The following is a 19,242-nucleotide window of genomic DNA, read 5'->3' as shown; positions in this document are numbered from 1 at the left end:
CCCCTTAAAAATTTTCTGTATGTAAACTCACAGGAAGTACGGAAGGAGGCTGGGATGATACGGGGGCGGAGCCACGGCTTGCTGAGAGCGATACCGCCGACCGGCGATGCGTCGAGGCATGAAGTGTGGATACGGCTGTGTGTGTGGAAAGATGAGAGAGAGAGAGAGAGAGAGAGAGAGAGAGAGAGAGAGGTGGATGATGTAGGATTTTTTTCTTTTTTTTTCTTTTGTTAGATACATTGTGGATTAAGAACCAAGGGAAAAAACACTCACGACGCTGAAAAGCTCCTGCGGCAGGGGATCGTGTGAGAGGAACTGCAGCGGCGTGGACGGAGGCAGGGGGCTGGGGTGGCCCGAGTGGGCGTAGTTAAAGCTGCCTCCTACTGGCAGGTGATCTCCGAGAAGCTCCACCTCGTTCTCAATCCTTTGTAGTGGCTAAACACACACACACAGACATATGCAAATAAGTGACGAATCAACTGAAAAAGAAAAACATGACATGTGCCTGGTGTGTGTGTGTGTGTAAATACTCACTGATCTTGACTGTTGTGTCTGGAAGGGAAGGAAGTGTGTGGGAGGGGCGAGGTGTGGCGGATGGTGATGGTGCGAGAGGTGGTGTGGCGGGTGGAGCAGGAAGGTCGAATCGCTGGAAAGCAGAGACGGGAATGCGTACGGCACGGGCAAGTGCTGCACCGAACACGCAGGCAACATCTGAACAGGAAACAAACAAAAAAAATTAAGAAAACACTAACCAAGTCTGAACACAAGGGGGTAGCAGAGTACAGCGAATGCGATCCTTATAAATAAACTGCTTTAAAATCTCACACACGCACCGGTGGCGGGCAGACGGGGTAGTGCTGCTGGCCGCTGAACACCACCGAGCAGGCGGGGACCTGCTGCTGAGAGGAGCATGCTGGGATATGCTGTCCCGTACAGAGAGGAGGCGGGAGGGCGTGGGCTGCCACAGGAGACATGGTGTACGATACAGGAACTGTACCCTGAGGAAGCTATCAAACACACACACCATTAATTAATTATTTCACACTCACACCAGTGTAACTCTTAATTTTAATTAGAACACAAATGCCATCTTACCTGCTCGTGGAGGTCCATGACCACGGTGCCTTGCTGCTGTGGATGCAGTAACCGTGGCGACAGAGCAGGAGGGTGGAAGGCGCGGGGCTCGTCGGTGCCCGCCGGTGGGTGAGGGGGCACGGCAGGGCCGTACGAGTGAAGAGGGTGGCGGTAGTTCTCGTCCTGGGGGCCACCAGGGGAGCCGTGATGGAGCCGAGAGAGGCGCTCGCGTCGGGCACGCTGACGCCTCGCCGGAGGACTAAAAAACACCACAAAGGAAGAGAGATCATCATCATCATCATCATCACCACCTCGTTAGACCAACTCTTTCATGTATATCTACCTGCGTCTGTGTCTGGCAGGTGTGTGACAGCGCTCCGAGTGGTAGTGTGAGTGAGGATAGGGGTGTGGTCTGCGGCTGGGCGGAAGCTCCCACGGTCTGATGGGTGGCGAGGGCGTGGAGGGCGGGGCAGAGGCCAGCTCAAGGACAGACTGCTGCGAGAGCCGCTGGCGTTTTGGACTGGGCGAGTCCTCCGTCTGAGAGAGAGAGAGAGTGAGAGAGTGTGAGAGAGTGAGTTTGGAGCATGTCGAGCTTTTAGAACGCTCAATACATCAATACTGAAGCGTTGTTTACTCTTCACAGGCCCGGGGTGTGTGTACACGTGGAGTAAACGCAGACGAATAAATAATAAATTGAACTGTTACAGCAGTGGAGTGCTAAAATAGAGTACATCCTCATGTCTGTTCAGAAAAATACAGAGGAACACACACTTTTACTTTTATCCATTTCACCTTTTTTTCCCCATCCCATTACAAATCCATCCTTATAAATCAGATCTATTCATATTATGTCCATCTTTATTAAGCACACAGTGAACCCTACTCACACTCGATATACATCCATTCATCTATTCATCTCTACAAATACAGCAATCAATCCAATCATCCTTTCTTAAGTTCAGCCACAAAACCAATCTCTTAAATCTACTAATCCTTCCATCCACCAATTAATCCTATACTAATTCATCTATTATGCTATTAATACTTTCATTTATAAATCCATTTATTCATAAATAAATTACTCAAATTATCCACAAATCCATCTAACATTTATACATCAATCCATCCATCCATCCTATACAAATTCATCCATAAATCAAGAAATGATTCAATCCTTTCTTTATCTATAAATCTATTCGTCTATACCATCTATAAATGGTCCTCCATCTATAAATTAATGCAACCATTTATGAATCTATAAAGTACTCAATTCATTCATCTGACATCAAAATCAATCCATCCATCTACAAATCTATGAAATCACCCATCTATCCATCGATTAATCTATTGACCATTAAATTCAATAAGCCATCTAGATATTCGTCCACCCACCCATCTTTCTATAAATCCATACTTGGACCAAAATAGTTTTTTCCATGTAGGAAATAATCTTATCCGTTTTTTATAGGTGGATATGATGGATGGATGAATGGATTTATAAACGTCAGATCAAATTTATGGATGAATTGAGTTATTTATAGATTTATGAATGAACAGATTAATTTTTAGGTGAAAGATTAAAAGTTGGAGGATGAATGATTTCAAAGATATCCATCAATCAATAAAATCATCCATCTACCTATAAATCCATCTGTTTCTAAATGCAGTTATGTACAAACAGATAATTTCATCCGTCCAATAAATCAAAAACTCCCTCATCTGTGAAAACATTGACAAATCCTTCCATCCACCTATCCTTCCCTCTGTCCATCTATAAATTCACCAACCCACTCCTATACCAACCCACCCAACCATCTATTTCTCTCTAAACTATTTTATCACCTGTCGTCTAGAAATCCGTCCCACATCTATCCGGCTCTCTTTAAGTCTCTGTTCATCCAACTGTCTAGAAATACAGTATATTATTTAGTTAAACATATGAAGGAGGAGTTTAATTGCAGGCTGTATTACAAATCTTTTTTTCTTTTTGTGAAAACCTTTTTTTTTTTTTTTTTTAATAAAAAACAATTATAAAAGTGAAAGCGGTGAAATCTACATTTGTTAATGAGACGAATTAGATTTAAAGATAACTATTGCACTACAGTATCGACGTGAAAATCATAAATATTTATGAAAGAGATCGCTCGATAAGACATTCATCATTGGTATTTGGAGCAGTACACACACACACACACACACACAATTACACCCATCCAACCTAAAGCCATTTCCTGCCTGCGACATCACCGCCTTCTGTTGCGCCTTGGGACAGAGTGAGGTCACTTCCTGTAAAGTGTGGGGAAACCTTGAATGAGGGGAGGGGCTGTTGTGCAATAGATGCAAACACACACACAAAGCAGCGATGAGTAAAATTCTGCTTCAGCGTGACGCCGGAGTGACACATGCACTGTGGCGCAAGCGTGGAGCGCGGTACTCTCTGAACCGCTCCGGCTACAGCTCGCTGCGTCGCTTTACGGGAACTCACTGAGTCATGGGAAGCTTTCACAACAGCTCATACAGGACACACACACCCGCGCGCGCGCACACACACGAGAGAGAGAGAGGCATGCATACAGAGAGACAGAGACCTAAAAAAATTAAAAGATAAGGACAGAGAGACCATACACGAGACCAAGACTTAACGAGAAAGCGTAAAAACGAAGAAATTGAGACCATTACCATCAACGGAGAAACACGCACGCGTGCGCACACACACACACACACTTACACTCTCTCACACGCAAGCACTGTGGGTGGTAAAATTCACACAGAGCGTCAAGGCGCAGCCGTCAACACCACAGCCGCGCGTGTGTGCGCGCTTGTGTTTAATCACTAACAGGAAACAACTGAGGGACAAGATCCAGCTCTCACACGCACACGAACACACACACTTGAGTCAATCTTATAAACGCGCCCCTAATCGGGCTCGGTGTAACGTTTCACACACGCCTCCGTCTCAGTCCGCACGCCAACACTTCATCTATCTACACTTACCCAGAAGTCTTCTCTTCCCCATCAGGAAGTGCTCAGAGGGAAAAAAACTAAGCAAACAATGTCCTTGGCCTGCGTGTGCACATGTATGTGCTAAGCATGACCCTGCGTACACACCGGCTGTAAAATTTATTCGAACAAAACAAGAACCAGTGCTCCAAGTTCTCTGCGACCATAATCGTTGGCAGGCACTTTATTAGGTACCCTATAGCTGCGTTCGCACATGCACAGAGACACACGTTCATCTCTGGGACACTATTATGAATGTTTTTTATATAATTTTTTTTTAACGTCTGGTTTCGATATTGACAGATTTCCTGAGGCGACTGTGACTCCGTACCCGTGGTCAACAGAAAATCATCTCACAAATAAAAGAATAAATAAATAAACATTTTTAAAAAGGTGGATCTAGTCAAACGTCAGGTTCCTTTTGTCGCTTCGCTTTGTCTCGTCTGACCGGACGAAGAACCGTGCAACGTCAAAAGGGTTAACGCGTCAGGAAGATGAGAGCATAACGGGGAAAGGTGGAGGAACATGAAAGTTGATGAGACGGACGTGGCTGTGTCTCCAGGGAACGGCCCTGAGGGAGGGGTTTATCGAAGCGCCCGAGTCTGATAGGAGACCTGGACGCTCTCTCCTTCCACGTAGCCTCGGGGCATTTACTCACAAGTAGCCCCTACACACACGCAAGCACGCACACCTTGCTGATCATCATCTTCAGACACCAGGAGGACGCTTCTATACACCAGGACCTGAATTTATACACACACACACATGCTTGAGGGGTATTTACATACAGATACACACTGCCTTGAGGCATTTGCACACAACCAACCCCTACACACACACACACGTATACACACAGCCTCAGGGCGATGAAACACAACAAGCCCTAGATTTAACCTGACAAACTCACAGCAACAAACCCGCGTTACCATGACAACCCTGAACGTTAAGTCCTTCCTTGTAGTATAAGTCGTAATTCATTATCTCCTCCTCTCTGCACGTTTTTTTTTGTTTGTTGGTTTTTTTTGTTTTGTTATTTTTGCTCGTGACGCCTGCGACGTGTTTCACGCATAATGGCAAGCTAGCTAGTTCTAAAACGCAGCAGAAGATCATGGCTACATGATTTTAAACTTTTTTTGTTTGTTTGTTTTTTTACATCAAGACGTTTCCAGATGTGACCAGGCGAAATATATCTAGATTTTTTTTGACACACATTTAGCAGTTGCCACTTCATTCATCTAGCCTGTGTGGCGCTATAATTAATATATAAATATATTTGTTTTTCAGTATACATCCTGCATCCTTGAGACTTGACTAAACGCAGGGTCAAAGGGCAGGGCCGGGCCCCGGGTTCACTTCCTGTCAGCCCTCCGTTTTGACCCTCCTGACCTCGGGTTGATAATCTACCCGGAACGTTCGTGTCTTGTATCCGATCGTCCCTCACCTCGATCACGACTGAGAGCTATCAATTATTTCTGTGTGAAGACCTACAGTCTGGAGGCTATTTTGTTCTCTTGTGTTTTTTTTCTCCTTCTCCTCTCTGCCCTTTTCTTTCTCTCTTTCCCAGCCTTGACGCCACCCCCGCCCCCCCCTTCCCTCTCTCCCTCTCTGACAGCCAAACCCATTTTGAGGCCGCCTCTACATTCTGAAGCGAGGAGAGCCTGTTTCTGCCTGTGTGGAAGCCCAGGAATGGAGACACACACACACACACACACACACTGTAGTTTCAGTGCTCTGTATTTCAGGACCTCCCACGAGCCGAGCTTTCTTTTCTGCGCCGTTAGCGAGACCAGAATGTCGAGCTTCGACTCTGACCAACACACACCAAAGTCTGGCAAATACAACTTTTTTTTTTTTTTCAGCCTTGGATTAACAGGAAAGGACATAGCCACCAGTTCGGCCTGTTTTCTTCTACCCTCTTCTTCATGAGAACATCTGCTAATTGAAAAAGAACCTGCAAACTGAGCTTACCAAACACACACAAAACATGCTATCCCTTTTTTCACATCACGCGCCTTTTCTGTTAATTGCGAGACTTCCTTCTTGCCCCATCTGCACCTCGCCTCGACTCTATCGTTTAGTCTACGATTGTTCGAATAGGGCGGAGCTCGTTAACATACTTTAGTGACGCTAATTTGTTATAATTAGCTACGTTATATGAAAAGCTCTTGATTCATATTCTCTTTTCTGCTGAGGGAGGTCTACAGCTTAGCTATGATGTCACATCCATTTATTCATTCTTCCATCCACACCTTACCTTATCTGTGGCGTCTGCGCAGGACGGCTCCGAATGATAGTGATACACTCCTCCCATGGCTCCTGCAGAGAAACAAACAGACACGCCCACATTAACATCACATCACATAGTTCTTTATAAAAGAAACGAAACACAAAAGAGCAAAAGGCGACATCCTGGTTAGCGTGACGAGCAATCACAAACGTGTTGGAGAAATTTATTATGATATTAATATGTTCGTGTGTTTTGTGTTTGAGAGTGTGCGTGTGTTCGTCCGTGCTTTGTGTATTCTTGTGCACGGATTTCATCAGATGAAGGGGAGGGAGTTACCCTTGGATGCCATGAAACCTCTGCTCCAAGGACAGCAGTGTGTGTGTGTGTGTGTGTGTGTGTGTGTGTGTGTGTGTGTGTGTTTGTGTCACTAGACTTCTTTTTGTCGCTTGATGCTGCCTAAGATCTGTCCCTCTCCTCTCTCTGATGCTTGAAGTCAGAAATAAGACGTGTGTGTGTGTGTGTGTGTGTGTGTGTGTGTGTGTGTGTGTGTGTGTCTGGCTGTAACTAATTAAATCATCCTCTGTGCTTCTCAGCGAGAGTTTGATCTGTTGCGTTTCATCTCTGCACGGACTGATCTGAACCCGGCCATGAGCCACGCCTCGGCATCGCAGACTCCACATCGGGCCCCTGAGTGTAAGATACGGACATAGTACGGCTTCACTGAGTCTCTTGCTTGCCTTGTTTCCTCTGTAACTACTTCACACACACAAAATGCTAATTACCCTGAGAGAGAACTAATAAGAGTTAAGGGGGGAGAGGAAGTGTAAAGGAGACACGCAGACATGAAAGAGAAAAAAAATGTATATCACTCGCTAGAACATATAGAGAAAAAAGATTTCCTCCCCGCACACCGCAGATAACCCTGTCACGGCTTCGGCAGGTGGTGAGAAACTTGTGTGGTTCGACTAAAAATAAACCCTAATTAACACGAGTGCTAATTAATGGCCTCGCCTAAGATTTACTCAATCACGTCAGGTGTGTGGAGCGCTGGGTCTATTACTGCTGCGGGCAAAATCAATCTACGGAAGTCGACGTGCATCATCATAATGTAATAGCAGCAGTGATGCTAGTAAAAGTATAATTGTGGTACAACACTACCGCTAATAATAATACATTAGTACAGAGAGGGAATAATATCAGAAAGGGATCCAAAGCAGTATTACTAACAGCAAAACAGTGGACCTAGGAGGGGGGAGGAATAATACTAACAGTACAGTAGTAAGTAAAGTAATTAAAGTAAAGTAGTATTACTAACAAAAAGCTACAATCTAATAACAGCACAGTAAAAATAATATAGTAGTGAGTGCGGTAAGAAAATAATACTAGAAAGAGATGCAAAGCAGTATGATTACTATTACTAGCAATAAAACTTGTAATACTACTAGAAACAGTGGTACTAGTAGGAGGGGTAATAATACTAACTGTACACTAGAAAGAGTAGTAATTAAAATTTTATTACTAATAGAACAAATCGATTCTGTGATGTATCAAGATTCTTTTGTGCAAGTATCGCCACGGTGACTCCAAAATTATGTGTTTTTGTGTACGTTTATCATCAAGATTAGAGATGACAAATCAAGATGACAAATAGAATCAGCATCGAGGCATCGTGTTATCATTATATCGGTTCGTCCCTAGTATTAAGCTGCATAAGAGTTAGAGAAGTAAGAGTAGTACAAGTACTTCTACTGAGAGTATTAAGAGCAGTAGAATTTACAAAAAATAGTAGCAGACTACCAAAAGTAAGCATAGTATTAAGAAGCGTAATAGTACTAGTTTTATAGTAGAAAGAGACGTAAGTGCAGAAATAAAATAATTTTAAATACTAATATAGCAGCAGCAGTAACAAGACTAAACATGACAGTAGTTCTAGTAACACAGAACCAGAGTTGTAGTACGTGTAGTAATACTAGAAGTAGTAGTACAAAGCTTGAAATATTAATAAGGTTAGTAATATTACTAAATAACAAATAAGAAAAACTATAGCACTGTACAAGTTGTATGAGCAACAGTAAGACTAGTGGTAGTAATACTAGTTGTACATTTTATGACCAGCAGCAGTATTAACACTACAGTAGTAGCGGAAGTAAAAGTAGTATGAGCTGTAACACACAGTTTTCATTAGCAAGAATAATATCAATAAAACATGTAATACTAGTAGAAGTAGTAATACTAGTGTTCTTGCTTCCAATAACACCAAGACCAGCAGTAGTAGTACAATTAAAATCACCACTCATAGTTAGAAAAAAGTAACTGGATTAATAGTCGAGTTTCAAAAAAAACATCACGAAGTAAGGAGTAGTGAAAGGAGTTCTAGTGGTAGTTCCAAGTGTAGGTGCGAGATTATGAAAAGATTAGGACGAAGAGTGGCAAGATCAGTAATACTACTAGTAGGAGTAATAAGCGCTGCAACAAAAATAACGCTAGTGGTGGATCTAGTAGTCGTAGGAAGAGGATTCAAAAGTAACAGTAGTACAATAGGAGGAGCAGTAATGGTAGTATTGCGAGTAGAAACAGTAATAGTATTAATAGTAGTAATAAGATTATTAACAGTAGGAGTAGAAATAGTAGTAGTGCAAAGAGTACTAGTTAGAGTAGCAGCAGATGTAGTAATAGTACTTCTTATAGCATCTTGTATGCTTGTATTAAGGTAGAAAGAATAGTAACACTAGTAGTACTTGTGTTACTTAAAGTTAAAAAAAAAATACAGTAATATGGCAAGTTATTAGCATAAATTAGCATAATTATGAATAATTTCAGTACTATAACAAGTAGTAGCAGAAAGTAGAACAGTTGTTCCAATATTAATAAGCTTATTAGAAAGAGTAGTAATAAGAGTAAAAGTAATAAAATTAGTAGATAGCATAGTAGTAGTATTACTACTTAGAATAGTAGCAGTAGCACTAACTGTGCAGGTGATGGGAAAAAATTATCATAATCTTAGTAGTACTAGAAGAAATAGCTAGCATTTCAATATGCTCAGCATTAAGACTACCAACATATATAATATCAGTACTACAAGTGATGAAAGAATAAGGAGTAGTACTAGTGGCAGTTGTAGTAAAAAAATATTTTTTTTTTTAAAGTAGTACACGCAATAATGGCAGCAGAAAAAAAGATCTACTAGCAAGAATAGTAATAGAAGGAGTAATTGTAGTACTACTGTTACTATCAAAACAGCACTAGTGGTAGCAGTAGTAAGAATTCCAATACTCAAAGAATTCCCCAACACTAGGAGTACTAGTACTAATATGGTTAGTAAGAAGAATAACAACATTTAAATTAGTAATAATTTTGTTTTTAGATGAAATTTTGTAGGTGACCAAACACCTATTTTCCACCATATTTACTAATTAATTATTAAAAAATCCTACAATGTAGTTTTCTGGATTTTTTCTCTTATTTTGTCTCTTATAGTTGAGGTATACCTATGATAAAAATTACAGGCCTCTCTCATCTTTTTAAGCGGGAGAACTTGCACAATTGGTGACTGACTAAATACTTATTTTTGCTTGTGAAGGCTTGTGAAGTTGTAAGAAGCAGAACATCTCTACAGTTCTCACACAGTGATGTCACTCATCACATCTCATTATTTGTGTGTGTGTGTGTTTGTGTGTGTGTGTGTGTGTGTGTGTGTGTGTGTGTGTGTATGTGTGTGGGGGGGTACACACACACACACACACACACACACACATATGTGTGTGGAGGGGTGTATGTGTGTGGGGGGGGGTTCAGGTCGTCTTGATCAGCACCACTGAATGCTGGGAAACCCCTGCTACTTTAACAGTGTCTGATTCACACCTGAGAGATTGAGAGATTGACATGACTCCAGTTACAAGGTGTGAACTGGCATGAGTAAACACACCATCGTGCTAAAACCGAAAGTAGCTAATAAAAATAACACACACACCCTCCCCCACCTTTTATTCAGAGATGGTTTGTTCCAAGTTGATCAGGAGGTGTTGATTAACTTGGGAGCAGCCGCGGCTGCAAAGCACATTAATCTGAGAGTAATGAAACTCTTTTTAAAAAAAAAAAATAATAATAATAATAAAATGAAACAGAAAAACGTTAAAGACGGAACGTAGGCGGACATCTTGGTGCCGCGAAAGGTTATGAGCCATTCCGGCCATATTTCCCTACAGATGGTGTCGGAGATGGACAGAGGGGGAAGAGACGGGACGGACAGGACGCTACTGAAGACAGCAGGGAGATGGATGGAGAAATGAGAGCAAGGGGGTGTCTTTGGATAGCCATGGGGGATGGGAAGTGAATGAGAGAGAGAGAGAGAGAGAGATAGATAGAGATAGAAAGAGAAGAGGAGGAGGAGAAGAGCAAGGCAGACATTAAGGGGTTGAGGCATCCCCTCATGGCTGTTATTGATTTCGCTCAGAGCTCGAGAGTGCATCGGCTATTTCGATCCATTTCCTCCATCTTTCTACCCTTGCCCTCTCTTTTAGTCTCTCGCTCACGCTGCCCCTCTCCCTCTCTCTCGTTCTGCCTTACACGATTTCACTCTCTCCTAATGCCAGTCGTTAATAATACTCTCTCTCTTACACACCTGTCAAATCATCCACACACTGCTCACGCCACAGATGAACTTTATAAATCAAGCAGAATCTGAGAATAAATTAACTCCCTCCTACTATAATTTACCCAATTTTTTTATTTTTATTTTAATCAGATATCCCAAAAGCACAGAACTGCCATGTCTTGTTTCTGTTACATCTAAAATTTTACTTTTGACACTGGATTTTAATGAATTTATTTATTTTATTCTGTGAACGTGTGAATGTAAAGTTGCAACTGGGTTTTAAATCTCAAAGCATATTTCAAAACATGTGTGAGAGATCTGCACAACACACACACACACTAAGGCTGTATGTTTGCCAAAGTGCTTTGCATAACTGTAACCCAACTGAATAGAAAGAAGCAACACAGTGCAGGGAAAGAGGAAGTAAATGGAAGAAGGGGAGAGAGAGAGAGAGAGAGAGAGAACACACACTGGAAAGCTTTAACCTCGGAAACCCAACAGCAACAAAAAGCCAAAGGAAAAGAGGACGGACTTGGAAAAGCTGAAACCAGACCAGGGAGAGGGGGAAGAGAAAGACTCAATGAAAAAGACAGTTTAAGAGGAAGAGAAAGAAAGAAAGAGAGAGAGTTTGGGGTAATGTTTCCTCTCTGTGTTCGGCTTCCTTTCTCAGACACAGAGAAAAAGAAGGACAGCGAAAATGTAAAAGACCGAGAATGAGGCAGAGAAAGAAAGAACATGAAACATAAAGATATACACAGAGAAAGTGAGAAAGAGACTAACTGAGAAAGGCAGATGGTGAAAGACAGCGAGATACACTACATGATCAAAATAGATCAAGTGAGAGAGGGAGAAAGAGAGGGAAACAAAAAACAGACGGAGACAAAGAGAAAGCTACGGAGCAAGAGAGACGGCATTACAAATAATCACACTGACTCTCTCTCTCTCTCTCTCTCTCCATCTCTCCCTTTCTGTGCAATCGGCCCTTTTCACTCACTCCACCATGGGCCCCATGAAACATGATTTGGTTTCACCGACTCGTTTCAGCTCTCTTTTGCATGTATATGCGTGAGCGCACGCACGCACACACCTTGTAAGTGGGTAATATGGTATTGACAACATGCTGGATTAGGGGTAGTGGAGATCAGGTGTAGGGGGGTTGGACTAACATTTGGGCCCTGGCTTTGAGTCAAGGGCTTGGACTGGAGTCCGGGTGAAGGAGGTTTGGGTCTTTGGGATTGAACTAGTGTTTGGGTCTATGAGTTTGGACAGCTGTTTGGGCCTGTGTGGTTGGACTGGCATTTGAGTCTAGGGCAGTGTCGTCCAATTCTACTCTGAAGAGGGCCTGTTTGTGCAGGTTTTCATTCCAACCCAGCAGAAGTCACACCTAAAGTCTGGTGTGGCTTCTGCTCGGTTGGAACGAAAAACCTGTGCACACACAAAAACACAGGCATTTTTTAGAAAAGACTCGACTCCCTTGTATAGAGGGTTGGGGTCCACAGTGTTTGGGTTTGGGGGTCTAGGGTGCATAAAAGCACCCGGGCTGATTTTGTAGTTTCTCTAACACGCTTTATGTTATTTCATAATGAATAAAATCAGAATTATAATAAAACACTCAGTGCTCCTTAAAAGCTGTAACTGAACTAAATCCATCATCAGGAGATTTACGAATCCGGACGGAACAAGAATCGTCTGTGCTCTTTTTAAATGGGAGGGGCATCCTCTCACTGCCCCGTCAATCACCTCAACGCCAGCCAAATGCTGTTTTGAGCTTTATGTAAGAAGGGATTAAAATTTCAACATTCATAATTAGACTTGTATAATAAGCGAGTTTTCAGAAAACAAACAAAAAAAAAAAGCAAACAGACGTGGCTCTGAGGAATCCTGAACGACAATTCTATCATGTTTTTTTTTTTTTTTTTACTAACATGATGTGAAAATTAAGCAGGGAATCGGGATTTGTTTTCCCACCCAACGATTTTAAGCAGGTTCACTTGGTTGGTCAGGAAGAGAGGGGGCGGGGAGGGGGCAAGAAAGTTTTCGGGGAATGGTCCGATCCGCGGCTCGATGGTCCGTTTCCCCGTCCAGCTCCGGAGCAGCCGGAACTGCTCGAGAGGTTGCCTGGAGACGCACAAAAGCAGGAGAAAACAAATAGCCCCCTTTGTTATGAAAATGGAGGAGTGTGGGAGCATGAGTGTGTGCGTGTGTGTGTGTGCGTGTGCATTTGCGAGAGAGAGAGAGAGAGAAAGGGAGAAAAATGTAAAGAGACAGGGAAAGAAAATTTGAGCTAGATAAATATAAAGTGTTTGTTCAAGCATCAATTATGCTTTTAAATTTCCGACAGGTCAAAAAAAAAAAAAAAAAGGAGACAGGTTTTATTTGGTTCTCAACCTGAACCTGTGAGACAATCCAGGATTGGTTCATCACCAAGCTGCCGATCGACCAGTGAACATGTGACTTGAGGAACCTGAGGAAATATTATTTTTAGTTAGCGCATGGTTGCTTTGGAGCAGCTCGGAAACTCTAATTAGCACCTGCCAACTCTACGGACGACGTGTTGATCGAAAAATGTGCCATATTTACTCGGAACAGACTTAAAACGTGGACGTGTTTCTCTCTCTCTCCTGCCTGCTGCGACTCCTCCCTTAGCACTCGCACATCATTCACGTCTTTAAAAAAAAAAAATAATAATCTGAAAAATAAACAACCCAACAGGTAATGTCAAATCAGTCACGCCGCTTCATCAGAGAGAGAGAGAGAGAGAGAGAATAACCAAAGTAAATTTGAAAGAAAGAGAAACTGAAGAGACAGACGGATAGAAAGAAAAACAAAGAACTGGAATAAAGGTTACAGAAACTATGCAGAGAGAGAACACAAAACAAACCAAAAAATGACAAAAACAGAAAGTCATAAAGGAAAAAAAAGATAGTGATATGTGAGAGAAATAAAAAGACAGCAGGAAGACATAGAGAAAGTTTCACTGTAGCTCATATACACTGCTCCTCATTTCTTGCAATCGCATACCATGTTCATTAGATAAAACACGCAGGAACAGACACTGTGATTAGGATTAGACCTGGAGATCTGATAATGAAGAGTCACTTCCTGTTGCAGTGCTGCTCATCCGTAGCGTAAAGATTAGATTCTGATCAGACTCAGGACACACACACCAATTAGATCAAACGCAGACAAACCTCAGGCAACGAGAACGCAACAGTCACACACACTCACACAAACGCACACTCCCGTCCTCTAGAGTCACGTGTGTGTGTGTGAAGTGAATCGACTCAGCATCGAATCAGGAAGTGACTCACACACAGCTCAGTGAGAAGAAGACATACACGCCGCTCTTGGATTTTAATGTCTGAGCGAATCAGGAAGTGGAACTAAACCCTGAGCCTCACACACAGCTGGCCTTCTTTAAGGACTCTTGAGAAAGTGTGTGTGTGTGTGTGTGTGTGTGTGTGTGTGTGTGTGTGTGTGTGTGTGTGTGTTGAGCAGGAGCTCTGTGTCTCTGGAAGGTGCAGCGCGGATTAGCCGCTCTAATTGGGCCCGGATCACACTCGTTAATTAAACTAATACTCCAGACTGGGGCTCTTTACGAGCAACCAGAGTCCTCTGTTCTCTTTAGGGCAATGAGAGCGAAGATTTTCACTTCTGCCTGCACGAGAGGAGAAGGAAAAGAAAGAGAAAATGAGCGATCGGGTCAAGCATGAAGTTTGGACCTGGCAGTGTCTTTACAGGAACACGGGAGGACAAGGAATTTTTTTACTGTTCAAGATCGGACAAGGAGAAGAGGCCTACAGGTGCCAGGTGTCTGAACACACGCGCGCACATGCACACACAGCTACTCTCAGTGGGAAATACAGTACAGGCAGATAAAAGAGAGAAAAAGTTAAGGCAAACTGATAGAAAGAGGTCAGAGAAAGTAAGCATGAAAGAGAGAGAGGAAAAGACAGATAGGGTGTAAGAAACAGAAAAAGACAGGAATAACCAAAAAAAACAGATGGAGAGGCAAAAAGGGAAAAACAGTGACAGGCAAAGAGAGAGAGAGGGAGAGGAAGAGAGACAGACAGAGAAAGCAGCTGTGAAAGTGAGAGACAGAAAGGGAAGACGACAGACAGAAGATGAGAGACAGTCAAACAGAGAGACAGAGAGGGAGGAAGAAAGAGACAGAGAGAGAGACAGAGAGGGAGAGGGAGAGAGAGAGAGACAGAGAGGGAGGGAGGGAGAGACAGAGAGGAAGAGAGTCAGACGAGGTGAGAGAGAGAGAGAGACAGAGAGGGAGACAAACATGGAGAGAGAAAGAGAGACAGACGAAGGTCTTGCTCAGACTGCAGTCACATGCAGTTTGTTTGACAAATTGTTTAACAAAACTCCCCACCTGCTATTAGTTTAGACTGGCAGCCCAAATCCGACCCACAGTACACCTACCTGTGTCCGTTGCTGTGGTAACGGGCCGGAGGTGTGGCTACACTATAGCACACGTGTAGTGTAAAGTCAGATGCTGGTGACTTATAACAACAGGAAGAAATAATGAGACAGGTAAGATCAGAGGGGTCCCATTAAATCTGGTTCGAGCAGGTAGAACGATCAGACTGAGAGACTTCTACAGCAATCAGATCTGAGGCGTATTTTAAACCGACTCAATGTGGATTTTTACTGTTCAAACTGACTTCCAATCTGGATACACCAAATTCGGATTCTGGCTGGCAGTCTGAACAATGCCGTGGAGAGGGGAAGAGAGACAGAGGGAAAAGAGAGAAAGAGAGAGGAAAAGAGACAGACAGAGAGCGAAGCAAAGACAGACAGAAAACGATGAGGAGAAAGAGGTAGGCAGAAAAAAAAAAGAGACAAAATGAGAAAGAGGCATAGAAAGAAAGAAAGAGAAAGACAGAGAGAGAGAGAGAGAGAGAATAGGCGGACAGAAAGAGGCAGAGAGGGGTAAATGACCCTGTAGGGAACTGATTAACCACGTCTCTCTCCTCTGATAAATGAGTGAACTCCTATAGCAGAAAAGCTGCAGAACTCTCAGGGGCCCGTTACTGTCTCTGTCTGTGTGTGTGTGCGCGCACTCTGGAGTAGACATATAACCCCTTCATCTCTCACAGACCATCATGAACCAGAATGAAGGCCGGGTCCGTCAAGCAACGCTCAGGAGGAGCACACAAACGCAACCAGGAAGACAGGAAGGAGAGAACGGTCGGAGAGAGAGAGAGCACACAAACACACACACACGTGAGCTGCGTTTGTTCTGTATGGTGAGCAGATGGTGTTGAACTCGGGGGATTTCGCTGTGCTGAGCTCCCCTCGTTATCAAAGCCGTGTCTTTGATCCTGGTCGATATCTCTCCTTTGCTCACTCGCTCACACTATAACCCTTGGTCAGTATCTCTCACTCTATTGTTACAGGTGAGACTCATCTGCACATAATCTGCAAATAAAACTGCAGAAATGAAGCAAAAAAAAAAAAAAGGAAACAAAAAACAATGACGGAGACACACTTGCGCGCGCACGCGCACACACACACAGCTGGTCGACATGGTAGAAGCAGCAGCAGGCAGGCAGGTATTTCCAGTCTGGGGTTAATTCACCATGCATGTGTGTGTGTGTGCGTGTGTTCTTTCTGAGTTGCTATGTAAACTCAGGTAAGCTTACCCACTGACTGCTTTACGTGACCGAACACACACACACACACCCACCTATGTCTGGAATAGGAAATGCTGTACCGGGGATTTTTTTGTGCGGCATGTGTGTGTGTACACATGTGTAACAGTTGTGACTCACTACACCCGATGAAAGCTGCGATCCAGCTGGGAAATGTTTGCGTTTTTCACCCCCCCCTCACATCCAGCAAGAGTAACCTTTTCACTTCTACTAACCGACATTCAAAACCACATACACACACACGCATGTGTGTGTGTGTGCAGGAAAATTAGCTAGAAATGACCACGGTCACTGAAGGAGAGAAGCCTCCACAAGATATATATATACTTCGATTTAAAAAAAGTTTAATGTGCGCCTTTTTATTTTTAATTATTAGCGTTTATTTGTTCACGCCTTCTCTCTCCATTTATTGTACGTTAAACGTATTTCGATATTACATGTCACAATTCTCCATAGTTGCCTGGTGTAAATACATGTTAAAGAAAATGAAAAAAAGGAAAAAAAATTATTAGCTTAGCTACCACATAGCTAGCTTTTACTTTAAGTAGCTTAATGCTGACATGACGTAACTCGAAGCTTAGATTACGACAGAGTGTCCGAATCTGCACCCTGACAATTGAGAGCAAATTTTTTACTGATTTTATGCTAGCTATGTGATATATCGGATACGTGATATATATGTCGAAGACATGATACATCGATCTTGAATATCGCAAAACGTGACTTTTTTGAACCATCTAATATGCAAAACCCACGCATCATGATATATGGTAGGGACTAGAATTAGCACAGTCCACCTGATACAACAGCGCTACACCCGAAGAATGATTCTGTAAGCATCGTGGTTTTATAAATGTCCTGATCTGATATTGATCGTTTTATTTTCAGATTTTCCTAAATCCTAAACAAAATTTGCAAAGTAATTTGCTTTAACTGCATGGGATTCTGTGCTGTGTGAATAGTTTACAGAGCACAACCTGCAGAAGTAAAAAGGAACTGCAACGCTTTACAACCTCAAAAGCAACACAAACATATATAAAGAATTAACCTTTTTTTTTTTTAAAAGACATAACTAAATTGATCTTCAATATATCCTGCGTATCATAGCTGCACAGCAAAACCAAAACACAACTAGCAAACTAGTCATTCGTAGGGCCGTAGGTTTCAAGGCACACGAAAACTAAATAAAAAAAAAATTAGACTTGCGCAATTTATGCACAGGAAATATTACTGCTTACAAGGAAACGTAAAGAGAGACAGATCCAGGAGAAAATGTGGGTTCGACGTACAAAGACCTGACCCAGATTGTAACCGATCACACTCACGTTTAACTACTAGACGTTCTAAAACAATGCCCCTCCCAGATCCGTGCACCAATCGAAATTAATCCAGGCTAGTTTTTGATCTTGATCTTTTTGTGAAAAAATGAGGATGAGAATGAACATCTGCTCTACCTTAACGTAAAAAAAAAAAAAAAAAAACATAACTACAAAAGAACAACAAGCATGTGGATTATGCGTAATAGATTACCTGCTCCTCCAGGACTCCTGTGTGCCCCGGGACCCGGGTGCCGATGTCCGCTCGGGGAGAGCATCCCGGCGGGTGGACGCAGGTTCTCCGGATGAGGGTGAGCCCCGAGCACTGCGCATGCACCACTGATCTGGTGCTGTTGATGATGTTGTTGATGCTGATGGTGATGGTGGTGGTGCAGATGATGAAGGTTTGCGCCTGAACTTCCAGCGCCGCCGTTCGCGCCGGCGCTCTGGTAGAATCCGGAGCGCGAGCGGGACCGAGTCCGGGGTGGCTCGGTGGCCATGGGGTGGGGCGAGAGAGCTGGAGGAGAAGAAGGTGCCACTAAGAAAGGAGAAGAGGAGGAGGGTAGTCTGTCCGCGTCTAGGGCCGCCTCGGGTGCACCGTAGTCGCCTTCTGGGGCCCGCTTGGGCACGCGGGGACGCACACGGGGCTCGGGAGTCGCTGGCGGTGCACCAGTAGCCGCGATGGGCATTTCCTTTACACGGGGGTGGGTGGGAAGGCTGGCTTTCTCTCTTTATCTCTATATATATTACATATATAGAACATCTATCTCCTTCTCTTACTTTGCTCCCCTCCAAAGCAGGAAATAAAATCTGTCAGGAAAAAATAAAAACAATAAGAGTCAGATTAAACTTCATAGACATTAAGGCTATAAAGCTGAATCAAGTGGAATGAATGGTGGTGGGCGGTGGGACTGTCTCACTTCATCCGGCCCCCCTTTTGTTTTGGTGCGGCTTAAAACGCTAGACGATTCTTTAAGTGTATATATTTTAACGGAAATGTTTAAAATATCATAAAAATGCGTTTAAATGTTTTTTAAAAAAACGGTTTCCTCCCCACCCCCTTGCCTGCGCGCGCATGTATCTACGGTTAATCCTACACAAGTAACTCGAACTAGCTAACCAGCTAGCACTGCGCTCGTGCGCACACAAGACACACGAAATAGTTTTAATATTCATCCGATTCCAATCAATTTTTCCACAGAAACACGCAAATTTGCGTATTTCAGGACGTACTGAACTACTTACCGATAAGAAAATCCAAGTTTAAGCACTTCCGTGAAACATTTTTGTGTTTTTTCCCCCTCTCCCTCTCTCTCCGTTTTCTGGCTAGCGCGAGCTGCTGCGCCTCAGGCTAGTTCGCGTTAGCTT

At 43.1% G+C, this 19,242-nt stretch overlaps 1 protein-coding gene across 2 annotated transcripts in view; it reads right to left on the bottom strand.

Annotated features, from left to right (window-relative positions):
* Window positions 1–19,242, bottom strand: part of rnf38 (ring finger protein 38) — a 32,435-nt gene that overhangs the window by 3,695 nt on the left and 9,498 nt on the right. For both annotated transcript variants that reach the window (XM_053479912.1, XM_053479910.1), the window contains exons 2-9: window positions 18,089–18,684; window positions 6,329–6,390; window positions 1,418–1,611; window positions 1,096–1,333; window positions 834–1,007; window positions 535–711; window positions 274–435; window positions 32–135 (exon numbers count right to left, since the gene is read on the bottom strand). In XM_053479912.1, coding sequence (XP_053335887.1) covers window positions 32–135; window positions 274–435; window positions 535–711; window positions 834–1,007; window positions 1,096–1,333; window positions 1,418–1,611; window positions 6,329–6,390; window positions 18,089–18,563 — 1,586 coding nt within the window. In that variant the 5' untranslated portion in view covers window positions 18,564–18,684. The remainder of the gene's footprint in view (window positions 1–31; window positions 136–273; window positions 436–534; window positions 712–833; window positions 1,008–1,095; window positions 1,334–1,417; window positions 1,612–6,328; window positions 6,391–18,088; window positions 18,685–19,242) is intronic.

The sequence above is a fragment of the Clarias gariepinus genome, chromosome 20 (assembly GCF_024256425.1).
Source record: "Clarias gariepinus isolate MV-2021 ecotype Netherlands chromosome 20, CGAR_prim_01v2, whole genome shotgun sequence".
NCBI classification, from domain to species: Eukaryota; Metazoa; Chordata; class Actinopteri; order Siluriformes; family Clariidae; genus Clarias; species Clarias gariepinus.
The sequence above is the reverse complement of the archived record's forward strand: the minus strand, read 5'-3'. Positions and strand labels throughout refer to the sequence as shown.